Below are 16993 nucleotides of genomic sequence, written 5' to 3'. Positions count from 1 at the left end.
TCTCGATGCCCATGTAGCCAATCTTGTGTGGAAGAATGGAGAGTCACGCATTAAATCATAGAAAGTCATTAAGAGGATAGATGATTGAATTGAAATATGGCTATCAAAAGTAAATTTTTCAGATTTGGAAATATGTCTATCAAAAGTAGATGGAGGGAGTACTATTTTAGTTGGGTTGTTTAAATAGCTCAACTCGGAATGCCTTTATATTAGATCAACCACATGGTACGACAATGGATGGGGCTGTTGAAGAAGTCCCCACACTTGAAGCATTGACGATGGATGGAAGCCACGGCCAAGTCTGAAACTGTCCCATTTTGATTTGACGGTGTATAAGCGTAATGGACTGTTTGGTTGAGTATTTCTATTTATGCAAGGTTGACACAATGTTTTGACCAACTTGCCTAATGTGTGGCTAACAAAATTGGAGCCACACTTTAGCTAGAATGAGACACTCTTGTCACACTCTTTTATCTCAATGACATGTGAGGTCTACATGATGGATAAGGAATCTCGTCACAAGTGTGGTTATGAACCAAAACAAGCATCGAAATCTCAGTCTAAAGAGCGACATAGATATTGAATGAGGAGAACAGTGCAAGACGAGAAATACATTTTGTGAAATCAATTGAAACTAGGGCAAATCGGTCCCTTTGACAAACCAAGGAGAACCTCCATTCCGTGGTGCATGTCTGGAGCATGGAAGCTGTCAGAATCTTGGGGCACTGCAACATGATCCAAAGTAAAAAGAAAATTAACACAAGGCTAAGTAACATTTCCAACAACAGGAAGAACACTCAGCGAGTGTAAATAAGAAAAAAAAAATGTTCCCAGGGCAGAAGTGGGACTGAAATATATATAGTCTATAGAGGCTGTATTTCTGGTGATACATCTCATCACTGAAAATGGTGATGAGATGTATGTTTTGCCATGCAAAGTAAGGCCAACCAAGCTTGGATGACAAAGCAAAATATGTACTTTGCTGTTAATATATCATATCATGAGGACAGAATAAAATAACCACTTTGTGATAATTATTATACATTCCTCCAAGTATATCCTAATAGCAAAATTTTATCAAGATGTACCGACTAGAAGTATGAAAAATGAAAAACAAGTATCATTTCATGACCCTTGGTTTCCCAAGAACTTCTAAACTCCCAAGGAATCATAAGACTACATGGTTTTGGTCTACTAAAATAAAAAAACTAGAATTAATATAAAGGTAATGAGAACTTGATAGCACTGGATTCCATAATTCCAATGAAGAACATAAGCATCAAACATGCAGCTAATAAATCAGCAAAAGTTGGTGAGCAAATAGTTGCACGTAAATGTGAAAGGCCAGCAAGAAGATTCATAGGAAATCAAAGGACAACAAGCCTTACAGTTGAGATAATCTTCAAACCCGAAATCATCCAAGGAACCAGTCAGCGCCTCGTATCCTAGCATAGATGATGGCAATGCACCAGGGGGCCTTTGGAACCTGCAAACAGATAAATCATCAACCAAAACATCTTTAATGTTAGCCTGGGCATGAGTTGCGCACGCTGTTTTTCCCTTATTTGCACAGTTGCGCTGATGTGCTAGTTGTTAGTTGTTACTACATCGGAGAGACGGAGAGACAAACAAGAGCAACCTCAAGATATGATTGTGTATTCACCAGACCAAGGAATCCAGACATTCCATCCATGTTAGCATACTCAAAGCATTAATACATTCTTAGCAGTCCTAATATTTGATTTGTGGAAATGCTCTTGAAGAAACAGGACCTAATTAAACACCTTAAAAACAGTGCTCAAAATACTGCACATAGCCACGAGAACAAATTTCAGAAATAACTTGCAAACTACTACCTCCATTCCAAAATATACGGCACAACTACTTTTTTTCACGTTTCATAATACAAGGTGTGCATGCATGCATTGAAATTAGGACCCCCATCGTTTCGCTTATTGACAGAATAAGTGAAACGGCATATTTGTAAACAGAAAATAATTTGCAAATAAATTTTTTATATCCGTGTTTTTAGCGATCTAAAAGACAAAGGCTGGAAAATAAACTATGATGAAAAAACCCCAAAATCAATTCCAAATTTAAGGTTGAAAATTCAATTTTTGGCTTATAAACATAAGCATAAGCCAAAAGATGAGGCTGTTAACTAGCACCTCCTCTCCACTAAATTATTATTTCTTAAATCCTTCACCCTCAAGATCTCTAATTCTATAGGGTGCATGCATTAGTATTTATTATGATGATTCAAACAATGAGGTGATTATTGTTTTTTGGTCTTTAGGTTAAAGGTGGTTGTGACTTATATTTTAGAATGGAGGGAGTAACAGTTAGCAGAATACCGCTGATGACCACAAAACATAACATCACTGACACTTGATGCATACGACAATAAGAGCAAAATAGTTGCAGTAAATGCAAAGAGCTAACGGATTTACAACTAGACACACAAAATAGGGGTGGATCCAACGTTATAGCAGTGGTGTCACATGATACCAATGGCTTTGGCCTGTTCCAAGTGCTCTATTCTATTCTCTCATGGGTGACACCAGAGAACCTTGTCTTTTGACACCAATACTCAGACATAATTGGTCCATTATTTGCTCTCTTGCTCAACCCATAAACAACATCCGAGTACCCGACACAACAGCAGCTAACATGCCTGTTATCGCAACCTGAAACTAACTTGTTTGTTGGTTTGTCTCTTTGCCTTGTACTGTCCTCGGGTAGACGCACAAACACAGCAAGTGCGATGGCTGGTGTCTCATGAGAAGCAACAATGAGCCAGCGAGCGATCGGGTGAGATTATTTTCCCTAACCCACGAAATCCCCTAATTTCCTGTTTGATTTGCATGCTAATGATTACGCAACATCTGGTTGTTTGGGGTTTTTCATTTGTACATATTTAATTTGATCCTTCGAGACCTTGAGTTTATTTTTTAATTGAAGCCTACAGAAAATTATGTAAATGCGAGGTTTTTTTTTATGTACTGCGAGGGTTATCTAACAGACAAACACAGGGGGAATACATGCCATCATCAAATTCAAAGAAACATATCTCGTCCCACAATAAGGCCATTTGAGTTTGAGGAATTCCACCCAAAATTGTCATTGACCCTAACAATTCCAATATATGCTATGTAATACCGACACAGTTATCTAATGTTAACATGAACCGCAAGTGATTATTTACTCGAACAAATCGTTTTCCCAGCGAAATCATATGGGGGGATAGGATAGTGAAATTACTTGGAGAGGATTTGGGCATCGAGATCCTTGCGGATGTTGAAAGCGGATCCGTAGATGGCTTCCGCCCCGAACCTCTTCTTATCCGCCCAGAACTTGGCCTCCTGCGCGCGGGCAAGCCCCACCACCAATCACCCGGATTCAGCGCGTTAGGGTTTTCGAGGGGGCGAGGAGAGGGGAAGCAGCGACGGGTACCTTGTGGACGGTGGCCTGGATCGGGTGCTGCGGCGCGAGGTCGCCCTTGACGCTGTTGTTGAAGCCGAAGCGGAGCACGTCGTGGTTCTCGCCGACCTCCTTCTTCACGATGCTGCCGCTCGCCATCGTCGCCAAGCTCTTCCTCTTCTTGTGCTTCTTTGGGGAGAAGAAAGGGGCGCGATTGACTTGTGGTGGGCCAAATAAAAACAAAACGAAAATCAAAGGACCGAACCTAAATATCGGTTTTTTTTCTTCGGTGTTCGATTCGGTTTATCTTGGACCCCTTTTTATTAGCCTAGTTGTACAATGCACCAGGGATTTACCAATCTTTTCACTTAACACCATCTAACTTTATCAAAATATAGCAGTTTGGACCAGGGGCAGTGCGTTAGTACTGCTTGAGTTGCTATCACTATCATCATGAATAGCATTTTGGGCCATCGATGGGAGGAGGATGTGGTGAGCACAAGGGGATAAGTGCTTGATTAATGCCAATAGCTCCTAGTCCTATCCGAGGGGAGTTTAGCAGCAACGCACAGCTGATTCGCACTGCGGCGCACTTCTCCGTTCAGCCGACGGCAGGTTAGCTCTAGGCCATGAGGGCCATTTTGGCTTGCTAGATCACGTCCCTCTCAGCTGCCGTGTTGTCGAGATGCACTACGCCAGCCGTCGACGAGGGCGAGGCCGGCGAGCTCATGGCGGATCGGCGACAACAGCGAGGCGAGGCAAGGGAATCGATTCAAATAGCAACTAGTAATTTGTTGATGCTTACATTAGGGACAGAGGCAACACAAATGCATGGTTTGAGTTGTTCTAATTTTAATGATGTTGCATCAATTTTTGTTGCTTCAGTGAACGGAAGCCATGTTCCATTGCCCATTTGGTTGTAGGTGTAACTTGGCTGGCCGGCTGGGATTGTGGAGCATGGAGCAACCAAGCTAATGTGTTGTGATCAAATCAAATAAGCGCATCAGTAACCGCCGCTGCCGCCAACGCTTGTTCGGATGGGCACGTTGGTGATGGGTTATCGCCTGTTGGACTCGGAGAAGATGAGCGGCTATGGTCCAGGATGAAACAAATGGTTATATTAAGTGATCCAAGGTGAAAAACTCAGCTAAAACCTAGCCCAAGCTGCAACATGGGTAAAAATACATGGCCCAAAATAAAATTTACTCACATAAAAAGAAAAAAAAATTCAATTGTAAATGGAATCAACTTATGATAGTATGAAATGTTTTATCCCTCGATGTGTCTCAACTTAATAAATTGATTTATTTCTCACAATTCTTCTGGTTTTTGATTCTATTTATAGAATTGTCCGGCCAAAAACGAGGAAGAGCCTCTACTGTCGTAGATGCCTCGTCGAGTGCTCCCACTCTACCTAATTCAGAAGATAGTAATAAGCGGAAAAAAAATGGGACGCCAACAGGCCGATGAACTCAAGCTAAAAGAAGACTTTCGCGGAAGTCTCGAAAATGCTTCGTTTAGTGAATTGATTGTGAATGGATGGTGCAAATTTTTGTACTCTAATGCAAAGGATCCCAATCCTTCCCCATGAACTTATCTCATTCTAGGCCTACATATTATTCTTATAGTTTTACCTACTAAAGTAGTTGAACTCTACTCCCTCCAACTCCCTCCGTCTCAATACAAGTGAAACCTTACCTTGTACAAATATGGTATATTCTATAGTTATAAATCTGAGCATACAGTCACATCAATACAAAGTTATATTTATATTAGGATTGAGAGAGTATTGTACTTCATCAACATATTAAATTGTAAAACGATGGGCTGCTCAAGATATATATATACGAGCAATTGTACGACGTAGTATAAACACACGCTTCTACATATTGGCAGTATCTGATCTACTGGCACAACTGCTGGGCTGACAATGGCCAGCTAGTTAACTTATCCAGTTTTTAACGTTGATGAAGGTCATCATTGAATTTGACTTGTTAATACTTAACCCTCGCACGATAGAGCGCCCTGATTACTCATTACACGTTTAATGTCTTGAAAAGTGAACGTCAACTCATTGTTCTGGACAGCGACAACTGTTCATTCCTATACACACTTGCCAACACATTAAACCTAGACTTTGGATGATAGCACAAGTCCCGGTCCGTGCTGCCATCTCCAGCCGTTCGGCCCACGGATTTGCCACGCTCATTTCTGTCATTGTTACGTAGGAGTACTTACGGTGTTACCAACACCACAGATTGGTGGATGCCTCCAGTGGGTCTCTGCTGTTCCCACCTCCAAAACCGAGTGGTCGTCTCCGCTTTCGTGTGCAGCCCGTGGCAACTTGCACTCTGTTTTCGCGCGGAAACAGAGGCATGACGCGCCGCATAGTTGAGGAGAAAACCGCCAGCCCAGCTCAGCGAGACAGAAGGAGTGAGAGCTTACAAACGGACTTCTGTGTCATCAAATTTTTCATGAAAAAGGTATCAGCGTGTATTTATATTGTAATGGCAACAACAATGTATATATCAAAATAATCCATATAGATAGGACAGAGACAAATAATACTCCCTCTGTACTCATAAAGGAAGTCGTTTTGGACAGCGACACAGTCTCCAAAATACAACTTTGACTTCTTGTTTCTATAAAAATATTTATTAAAAAGTGATATATGTATACTTTTATGAAAGTATGTTTTAAGACAAATCTATTCATATATTTTTTACATTTTTAAACTCAACAACTTGAGAGTTATTCATGATTTATATTCCCAATGTTTGACTTAAACATTATCCTAAACGACTTCCTTTACGAGTATGGAAGGTAGCCCATATGCTTATATGCTTATGGGTAGTTTTTGTTATTTCTTTGCTATGGACTAGTTCCACAATATTGCTAGGTGGCTGAAACAAATATTGTATTGCTTATGGACCACTTTTAGACTATATTGTGGATGCCCTAAGAAGCTAAATTACATATATATTATTTCCGTTTTTTAATAGAAGACGCCGCTGACTTTTTGCCATACATTTATCATTCGTCTTAATAAAAAAATTACGTAATTATAATTTATTATGTTGCGAGTTATTTTATCATTGAAAGTATTTTAAACATTATTTATATCTTATACATTTGCATAAAATTTTTAATAAGACGAATTGATTAAACATATCTTCAAAAGTCAACGATGTGATCTATTAAAAACATAGTTAGTATGTAATTACACTATATTTATACTATAATTACATTTAACATATTTTTACCTAAAAATCTCTCGCCATAACCCATTATAAAAGCCTCCGTTTCGCGCGCACCGAGCCGTGCACACGCACAACCGCAGACGGGGTGATGTGGGCGCGTTTCCGGTATTCCCAACCGGCCGAGATGGCACGGCCGGCAGCGTTCGTACCCCCACCGCCTCAGTATGTACCCCCTGAAGAGCCTTCAGCTTTCGCGAGGCTCTATGACGTGGTGGATCGCGCCAAGGCCGCCCTGGTGACCATCACCGGTGGACCGACGACGGTGCATGGTGTCGTCGTCATCTCCTCCGGCCACGGGCAGAGAGCACGCCGTGCCGTGACCGAGATCATCACGACGGCCCCGGCGTCCGACCCGGCACCCGCGGCACCCCAGACGGGCTCGCCCTCGTTCTTGAATTCCGTGGCCGTCAAAGTGGCCGCTGGGGTTGTCGGTCTGGTTTTGGGCTTGTACGTGCTCGCGCTCTGGATCCGGCGATGGAGGCGGCGGCGGCGGCGGCAACAGGCCCAGCCGCTTCCGCTACCACCGCCAATGTTATACAACCCCAACCCCTACTACAAAGGTGCGCGCATCTTGTGATTCTTGTCACGTTCGACGTCGTGTACGTACGTACGTCCATGTCGTCGTCGTCGTCGGAGATATCCACCACACTTTGGTGCTTGCAGGTGACCAGCCGCCGCTGCCATTCGTCTTCATGCAGCAGCAGCACCACCACCCGACGGCGCCGCAGACCAGCGGCGGCACGTTCTCCGACGCCGGCTCCGAGCGCCCGCACTCCATCTCCATCGACGGCGGCTCGCTCTCGTACGACCAGCTGGCCGCCGCGACGGGCGGGTTCTCCCCCGACAACGTCATCGGGCAGGGCGGATTCGGGTGCGTGTACAGGGGGAGGCTGCAGGACGGCACCGAGGTGGCGATCAAGAAGCTCAAGACGGAGAGCAAGCAGGGCGACCGCGAGTTCCGCGCCGAGGCGGACATCATCACACGCGTGCACCACAGGAACCTCGTCTCCCTCGTCGGATACTGCATCTCCGGCAACGACAGGCTGCTGGTTTACGAGTTCGTCCCCAACAAGACGCTCGACACGCATTTACACGGTATAAAACCTATGTCTACATCTAAAATGAATAAAAAAAATAATGGTTTACATATTTGTTTTTTCTTCTGTCAAATGCATCCGTTGACTGTTTAGTCAATGTTTTTTTAGTCTTGGTTTTTTACTCTGATCTGATCATGTTACTGTTGAACTTAATTCAGGGGACAAGTGGCCACCTCTGGATTGGCAGCAAAGATGGAAAATTGCTGTGGGATCTGCAAGGGGTTTGGCCTATCTACACGATGACTGTTAGTTCTACTCCACCCATCCATTTCGCGTTATACACTTATATTCAGTTTCGTATCTAGTGTTGAACTGTGATTTAATACGAAAAAGTCCGTTTATACTATTCAGGTTCTCCTAAAATTATACATCGTGATGTCAAGGCATCCAATATTCTTCTGGATCATGGTTTTGAGCCCAAGGTACTCTCTCTGCACATATTATTCAACGTTTCAAGAAGATCTGGTTTTCCCAGGACAAGTTTTTTTTTTGAAGCAATCCCAGGACAAGTTTGAATTGCAAACAATATGCCATTATATTGCACAGTCCTATACTCAGTATGTCTTGATCCTTTGCAGGTTGCAGATTTTGGTCTAGCAAAGTAGCAACCAGGAAACCACACCCATGTTTCCACAAGAATAATGGGCACATTTGGGTCAGTACTTCTCTTCAGCATTCCCTATGTATTCCGAGTTTGTTCATTCTAATTTCTGAACATGAATATCTATAGCACAAGTATATATTATCCCTCATTGTATTCATAGCAAATCCTCTTTTCTGCAGGTACATTGCTCCAGAGTTCCTGTCTAGCGGGAAGCTTACTGACAAAGCCGATGTCTTTGCTTTTGGTGTCGTCCTCTTGGAACTGATAACTGGAAGGCTGCCGGTTCAGTCATCTGAGTCTTACATGGACAGCACGTTAGTTGGTTGGGTCAGTTTCTAACAAAAAGAAGTTCTTGAATCTTGACAAAATTCATTCCTTGACATCTAATACATTTCCTTCACTCCAATAAATGTAGTTCTAAGAGGAACTTTGATGTCTAGCCTGATAGAACATTTCTGAATTTGCTTCTTCAGGCAAAACCCTTGATTTCAGAAGCTATGGAGGAAGGCAACTTTGATATCCTTGTTGATCCGGATATTGGAGATGATTATGATGAAAACAAAATGATGCGAATGATGGAGTGTGCCGCCGCTGCCGTGCGCCAATCAGCACATCTGCGTCCATCCATGGTTCAGGTTCGTTTCCTTCCCTGAAAAGTTTTGAGTTTGAAACACCGAAACTGCTAAACCTTCAGTACAACTGTACAAGTAGTGGTAGTGCCTTGTTCCAGAATAAAATAGAACAATAACTACATAACCAAATAACTGATATTTGATACTCCTATATGTGACAAGAAGTTCCTTTTCTCCTTTCAGATCCTGAAGCACTTGCAAGGACAAACGCATGGAGAAGATCTAAACTCTATATTTAGGACTACGTACGCAGAAGATACCTACAGTTCCATCATGGAATCGGGTGAGTCCATCGGGCCACGATCAAGAAGAGCGCCGGGGAGTCAGGGAAACACTAGCAGCGATTACAGCAGCGATCGACCAAGCTCTTACAGACAAAGCCAACCGAAGCCTCGCTAAAGGCAGGTGAACTGAAGATGTTGTTTAATTAGGTTTTTTTCTTTATTATTATTATTATTTGGAGATTGAACAGATGTTGCTGGTGAAGAAGACATGAATAGAATGGTTGTGTTGTGAATTTAGATACTTTTTTGTATCCTCCGAAGTCCGAACTGGCCAACGCTCCAGGCTAACTCTCTCTGACCAGCATCCCACGGTTCATCCGGAGGAAGCTTGATACTTTCTCCGTTTCACAATGTAAGTCATTCTAACATTTTTCACATTCATATTGATGTTAATGAATCTAAATAGAGATATATATATATATATATATGTCTAGATTCTTTAACATTAATATGAATGTAGAAAATGCTAAAATGACTTACATTGTAAAACGGAGAGAGTAGTAGAGACCGGACCGCTATCGATCATAGCGGCCGGACTCCCGAGTCTGGAGACCTTATGTGAAAATTTCTGATCATTACAGGCTTACCGCGTTCTGATCTTTTCACAAAACAACCGAATAACTACCGATAAGTAGTGTAAATATAAAACAATCGTTATATGAAAAAATAGACGTATGAAATTTCTCCACATTATCGTGAGTAAAATTTATACTCTTAATAAAAAAATTACAAATAGTGAAAAATTTACTAAGAGTGATGTGAATAAATCTTATATGTCCAATTTTTATCCAATGTTAGTTTCTAGGTTTGTACACTATATAAACTTTACAGTATATATTTTCGAAGAGTTTTTTCTAAAGAACAGATCCGATATAGGACTTCTTCGCAAAATACCCCCATCCTTCCTGCAAACAGATGGGACAGGATTGCCATAGCTAGAGCAAAGAGGAACCACAGTACTAAGGCCATGGCCAGCGGCGATGCGGGAAGATGGCCCCTCGGCCAGCAAGAGGACCCTCATTACCGGCGACACCTGCGGCTAGGGTTTGAAATTTCGTTGCAAAATTTCTGAAATTTCGTTAATTTTGCCCTCCCACCGGCAAGCTCATATCTCGCCCGAAATTTTCGTTTTTTTACAATTTTTTTGTGAATTTGTCAAATTGTATTCAAATTCATTCAAAATCAGTTAAACTTTTAAATAATTTCGGTCAAAAAAATTCGAAATTTCTAAAATTTCAGTGTCCTCGACAGAAATAGCAATTTCGAAATTTAAAACCCTGCCGGCGGCATCGGATACTCACCCCAACACACTTATCCCCTTCTCGCTGGCTAGGGAGACCTCCGCCGCGGAGCCTTCTGTTGCTTCTACGATCAACGCGGGGAATTCATGCGCAGGCGTGCGGTGGTGGACGAGCTGGCGGCGCTGGGGGCGGCCGTGCATACCTGCTCCAGGAACGAGGCCGAGCTGGGCGAGCGCCTCAGGGAGTGGGAGGGCAGGGGGTTCCGCGTCACCGGCTCAGTCCGCGACGTCTCCGTCCGGGACCAGCCGGAACGCATGCTCCGCGAGGTCGCCAGCCTCTACGGTGGCAAGCTCGACATCCTTGTAAAACACTTCACAGCTTCTCTTCCCCCATCTTCAATTCAACTCCTTGCTTCCCCTCCTAGGTGTGGCCATGATTGAAGAACTTTGCCACTCCCTACATTTTATTTATAGGACCTATTATGCAATGCAAGTAAAATCCAAAATGTTTTTATTTTGGGTTAGAAAGGAAAAATGTTTAAATTATTCACAAAGTTTCATATAGGCACAAGTTATATTAGACTCACCTAGGTCTTTAGTTGGAAAATTTTGGTATTTCTAATTTATGAAAATCATTTTCAACATTTTAGATGCAAAATAATTTTGCATCTAAATGTAAAACTGTTACTATCATACACTGTTTCAACTACCTCAAAAATTAATTCATCGTCGTCATCCGACGAAGACTCATCGTCTAGTAGCATTTGAAGGAAGTTGTTTCGACGACTCATATTCCTATTTTTTTAGCAGAACGAGGGCAAGTAGGCAGGGGCGGACTCACAATTGGGGGGAGGGGGATCTTGAGACCCCACTACCGCTCCCGGGACAGTGCAGACCCCCTTAAGCCCCCACTATTTTTTTTCCATAGATTCATAAGATGTGGGGATTGGAGATTTGATTTATGATGATGTAGTTTATTCAGCCCTCACTACTATTTTTTTCTAGATCCGCCCCTGCAAGTAGGGAGAGGTGGGGGCAGCAACAGTGGGGAATAGAGGGGAGAGGGAAAGAACAACTGACATGGGATGGTGTGGTGGGGGAAATTGGCGTTGGGGAGGGAGATCAGCGTTGATCTTTGATGGAATGGGAGATTTCTATTGGTAGTTTAAAAGAATGGTCCATTTTTAGTTTTTATTTAGGCTTTCTCTTAAAGAGATGAGTTCACTTTCTATTTTCAGTTTAAGAAACCAAAACAAAATTTTGGGGTGGATTATATACATTATGTTGGTGATGCTTTAATCCTTTGGCGATTTGTATTACCAGGTGATGATCATCATGTATGCGAAGTCTATTCTTCTTTTTTTTTCTTTTTCTTTTGAAGCTGAGGTTTTTGGGCTTGTTTGGTTCCTTACCCTATCAATTCATTGGTAATATCACACTCTAGGTAAATTTTAGCACTACTAAAATATTGATAGGGTAAAATTATTTAGCTAACATTTGGATTGCTACCAATATAAAGGAATATTATTATAGTTTAGTGAAGAAACTTCTAAAATATAACCAAATAGGATAGGGGCACTACCAAATATTTGACCTCAATCTAAACTAACACACAAACTATTTACATTTGCTAATAAATTAGTAGGGCATGTTTTTGGTATTAAACCAAAATGGCCCTTCGTTAACCATCACTACAGAGTCCTCTTTGACACAACTTTATTTCAAGATTTTTTGAAGCTGGGTATTCCTACAATTACGTGGATAATATTTAAATAATCTTAATATAGATAAAAAATTTAAAATCTTAAATCACTGTAATTTAATATAGAAACATCAAATTCACCGTGTATACAGAGACTAACTCTAGGTGAATCCCTGAAGACACGATCAGATACAAAGTTGGGTGCCTGTACTCATGCGAGTCAGCAGACATGATTCCATATGCAGCAAAACTATGTGCTACACAAAGGGGGTGTTTAGACTAGGGGTGTAACGTTTTGACATGCCACATCGGATATTGTATAGGATGTCACATAGAGTGTTTGGGCACTAATAAAAAAAACTAATTATATAATCTGTCAGTAAACCACGAGACAAATTTATTAAGCCTAATTAATCCATCATTAACAAATGTTTACTGTAACACAACATTGTCAAATCATAGAGCAATTAGGTTTAAAAGATTCATCTCGCAAATTATTCACAATATATGCAATTAGTTATTTTTAGCCTATATTTAATATTTTATACAGGTGTTCAAACGTTCGATGTAACGTGATGTAAAATTTTAGGTGGAATCTAAACATTGGCCAAGTTTACAAGACCGAGGACAGTACTAGGAAGCAGTACATGGCGCAAAGGGCATGCGCGCAGACAAGAATTCAGCATCCGTTTCCAAAATTACATTAGTCATTCGCAGCTGATCGAGCAGCTCGCGTTCGAACCCCGGAACAGAAAGCAGCTAGCGTGTAGTGCATTTGCAAAATCAAGCGGGTAGTAGTACAGACAGCCTGTTTGGTAGAGCTCAAATTTTTAAATTTAGTTATAAGAGTTGGTCTGAAGTGGAGTTGTACAGCTGTCTAAACCTAGCTTCACATCTCTAGTTCATTTTATGATAAAACTCTACCTAACTCCGCTCTCATTTTAGGTGGAGCTGAAACTGTTTAGTTGACTCTAACTTTAAAAGAGATGGAGCTGTGCTAAACAGGCACTGACCTACAAATCTCAGCTTCACTCCACATTTTCTAGTTACAGCATTTGCCATAGTAAGCGTGATACTAAAATTGAGTTATTAGGATATAAAGCAGACGGTTTAAAGAAAAAAATTGAGGGGTTATTACGGTGTACAAGTTTTGTTTTTCCACTTAGTATAAGGGTGATACTATAAGGTGATTGCTATACTTGTGCTTGTGCCTCATAAAGGCTCTCAGCCTCGGCGATTTTATTGTACACGTCGGAGCAAAATAACAACAGGTAATCATAACCAATAGCACTGAAATATCTGCTGAAAGGACACCCGATGGAAATTGCAGTATGAACCATTATTTGAACAAAAGCACCTGCTCATCGCAATTATGCATCACTTAACACGAATAACACCAAACAAGAAGCTTGGCAGCCACCAAGAATGACTAGGCGCTTGGCACCAGCCCAGCCACCTAGGAAAACAAGCACATCTTATAGGCAAAAAAAAAAAAAAGTAACAAGATATCATCTTGCTAGGAAGCTGTTTGAGAATAGGAGGTTCATAAAGCATCAATTAACTGTCGGTAACAATGAACAAAGATGCGTCTTAACCACAAATATTTCAGCAATCTTAACAACATAGCAAACAGTTCACCACAAGGCATCATGAAAGTAAGTGAGCAAGTTGTATTTGGGTGCATGGAGTCATGCACAAATAAAAAAGTTCGAGACAAACATATAGTTGTACCACTTAAAGTTACTCTTAACTCTTAAGTTGTGACACTGCCTACAAATTAAAGTAAGGAGGTACTAATGGATCAAGACAACAAGGCTTTTAAATTAAGGAGGTTAGTACATCAAGACCACAAGGCTTAAATTACTGAGGTACTAATAATAAAGACCACAAGGCTTAAATTTAAGGAGGTAGTAATGCATTAAGAACACACAAGGTTTAAATTAAGGAGGTTGGTACTAATAATACTTCCTCCGTTTCACAATGTAAGTCATTCTAGCATTTCCTATATTCATATTGATGTTAATGAATCTAGATATATCTGTCTAGATTCATTAACATCAATATGAATGTGAAAAATGCTAGAATGACTTACATTGTGAAAAGGAGGGAGTACATAAATACCACAAGAGGTAAAATCATAATGAAGATAACAAGACGTACATATTATACTATAATCTAATAAAATCCATTTGAACTCATGATTTTACACATAATAATTTATTACGAGGGTGGTGACGAGGAGGACATATGGTCAGACTGTTGATTCTCCTTGGCTCGAGCCTCACACACCCCAAACAATGTGGATAAAAGACAAACTAAAGAAAGATTGTTTGCCCAACAGTTGTCAAACCAAATGTCCCCACGGAGTGATCTGCAACGCAAACCAAGATCAATTTTTAGTTCATCATACGTATCATCATTTTTATTATGCATATCTAACCTATATATACTTAAAAAAATTCGTATTTTTCCAATTGCCACAGATTTTCCGTCCGTCGTTTCTCTAAGCTTCATCCGCATCCGATTCCTATCATGACATCACGTCCTCTGCTGCCAGCGCCACCCCTACCCGCGCACCAGTCACCTAATCCCCTCCCCCTCCCAGCGCCTCTCCCGCCCTTCTTCTTCCCCCATCCCCCTCCCGTCATCTAGCGGATAACACTTGCCGAAATCTATGGGATATCAGATATGTACTGAAACTAAATTCTGTTGAATTATGATTGCAGAATATGCATACACAATGAGGTTGGCGATGGCTGCCAGTATTTATAGTTTTGGAGACAACTTGCTGGAACTTTTGACTGGGAAACCATCGGTCAGTGATGGCATCTGCTACACGAAGTGAAAACCGGTGCTAAGAGCAGGATATTCTTATCTATGAGAGAAAACTGCTTGGCCCACGGCCACGATGTTAGGCAAGCAGGCTCTTGGTCTTTCAGGCAGCCCCTGATCAGATGGGGCAGTCGTTCGGTCTCCAGAAATTCAGTTGCTATCCACAGCAGATTTTGTCGGTCCTGAAACATCGCTCTCTCTTGTGTTGCGTTCTCTCAAGATGCTCGACCGAAAATGCACCGCTTGTTGAGGACGCTATTCAACAGAAAATGATCAACGTTGTCTGTTTTGCTGGCTTAGGTTCAGAAAGGAGTTTGATCATTTTACTTAGTTTGTAAATGTCAGCGATCAGTACTAGCATACACCTATATAGCGGTCCTTGACCAGCGCCATAATTCAAGGTAGAATAGTACAGTAGATTATGCTAATGACTGATCAGTTTATCTATTATTCAGGTTTCTATTTTGGAATCAATCACAAATGGGTTTCATCTATGCTGTCGATCATTTGAACCTGTTGCTTCGGTGAGTGAGTCATTAAAGCTTATTTTTATTACTCCATCCGTCCTAAAATATAAGAACCTATAATCAAATAAGATATTTCTCAGTACAGATTCGTAGTACAAATAAATATCTCATCCGTTTCTAGGATTTATTCTTTGGGACGGAGGGAGTATTATTATTTCTTTTGGGTCAGATTAGTAACTTCCTCCATAATATCGCACGGAAGATTGATGTTTATCTTAACCCATGTCAAGAAATTTCGTTGACGCCATCCCCTTTTCCTCAATAAAATCTCGGGCAGGGTGCTAGTAAACTAAAAGTCGACGGCGTTAAATATTTAGGAATAGAGAGAGTATTAGTATATTTTAAGAAATAAATAAATCCTTGCGGTTCGGAAGGACTAGCACCGATCCTGATCATGCTGATTTTGTGCTCGATATCTAGAGCGATGTGCACCCGCGTCGAAGGATCCAACTGCCGTGGCACCCGGGAAAGATTCTTCGCCTTTGCCACCTCATAAAGGGAGCTGATCACCTAGCGATCAATTCAATTAATCAACTGATGAGCAGCAACCAAAGATCGATCGATCCCCAAAACCAACCAAACAAACAGACGATCTCAACCTGCGATTCTTCCGCGATGTCGGTGAGGGGGCCGGACGGAGGCTGGGAGTGGACGGCGCGCCGGGCCGCCGCGGCCATCATCCTTGTTCCGGCGAACGACATCGACTTGGACATGGATGGATTTCGGATTTTCAGTTAGGGTTCCATCTGACGCATATATCTCTCTCCCTCTCTCTGCCACAGGCCCAGGCTCAGCACGGCCCATCTTACCCGTCTCCCTCTTCGTTTCTAGTAGCAATTTAATTCTCTCTCACAAAAGAATAATAACAAAACAAATATGGAGTACTACTACTAATTACTCCCTCAGTAAAAAAAACTTAAGATGTGATGTGACATATTCTAATACAACGAGGTTGACACATTGTGCTAAATATATCTCATTTCATTATAGGTTGGGTTTTTTGGACGGAGAGAGTATACTAGGACTACATAATGGCTAGCCCTCCCTCAAATAGCCCAAATAACCCAAAAAGAACCAAAAGGATGAGTTATTTGAGGGCTATTTGGAAATAACCCACCCAAAAAATATCCCACCCAAGAGGTGCTAATTGGGGCTATTTTGGGTAGGCCCGCTAAAAAAATATCTTTTCTCTATATCTCTCCATGGAAAGATACATTAAAGGTCAAATAGCTCTCAAAATAACCCTTGAATCCAAACAACTTACTAATATAGCTCAGTTTCTAATAGCGGTTGTACCACTGGAAAATGTTTTTAACTGTTGCAACGCACGGGCATTTTTTCTAGTATAAAAAAAATTGTACTAATATATCAGTGAGCAAGTATATAATTTATTTC

At 41.4% G+C, this 16993-nt stretch overlaps 1 protein-coding gene, 1 long non-coding RNA gene and 2 pseudogenes across 2 annotated transcripts; 1 reads left to right on the top strand and 3 right to left on the bottom strand.

Annotated features, from left to right (window-relative positions):
• The window catches only part of LOC136351795 (uncharacterized), a 72396-nt pseudogene that overhangs the window by 53251 nt on the left and 2152 nt on the right, over nt 1-16993 (bottom strand).
• On the bottom strand, nt 334-3597 carry LOC4346694 (cyclin-B1-2). Its single transcript, XM_015756024.3, has 4 exons — nt 3454-3597; nt 3262-3362; nt 1389-1486; nt 334-725 (listed from the first exon to the last, which is right to left on the bottom strand). The coding sequence occupies exons 1-4, from the start codon at nt 3577-3579 to the stop codon at nt 625-627; spliced, it is 426 nt and encodes a 141-aa protein (XP_015611510.1). The 5' UTR covers nt 3580-3597; the 3' UTR covers nt 334-624.
• Nucleotides 6749-9422, top strand: LOC107277117 (proline-rich receptor-like protein kinase PERK15; annotated as a pseudogene).
• On the bottom strand, nt 15769-16425 carry LOC136351796 (uncharacterized). Its single transcript, XR_010735009.1, has 2 exons — nt 16198-16425; nt 15769-16108 (listed from the first exon to the last, which is right to left on the bottom strand). It is a non-coding gene; the product is annotated as an uncharacterized lncRNA (long non-coding RNA).

This window comes from Oryza sativa, chromosome 9 (assembly GCF_034140825.1).
Source record: "Oryza sativa Japonica Group chromosome 9, ASM3414082v1".
Classification (NCBI taxonomy): Eukaryota; Viridiplantae; Streptophyta; class Magnoliopsida; order Poales; family Poaceae; genus Oryza; species Oryza sativa.
The sequence above is the reverse complement of the archived record's forward strand: the minus strand, read 5'-3'. Positions and strand labels throughout refer to the sequence as shown.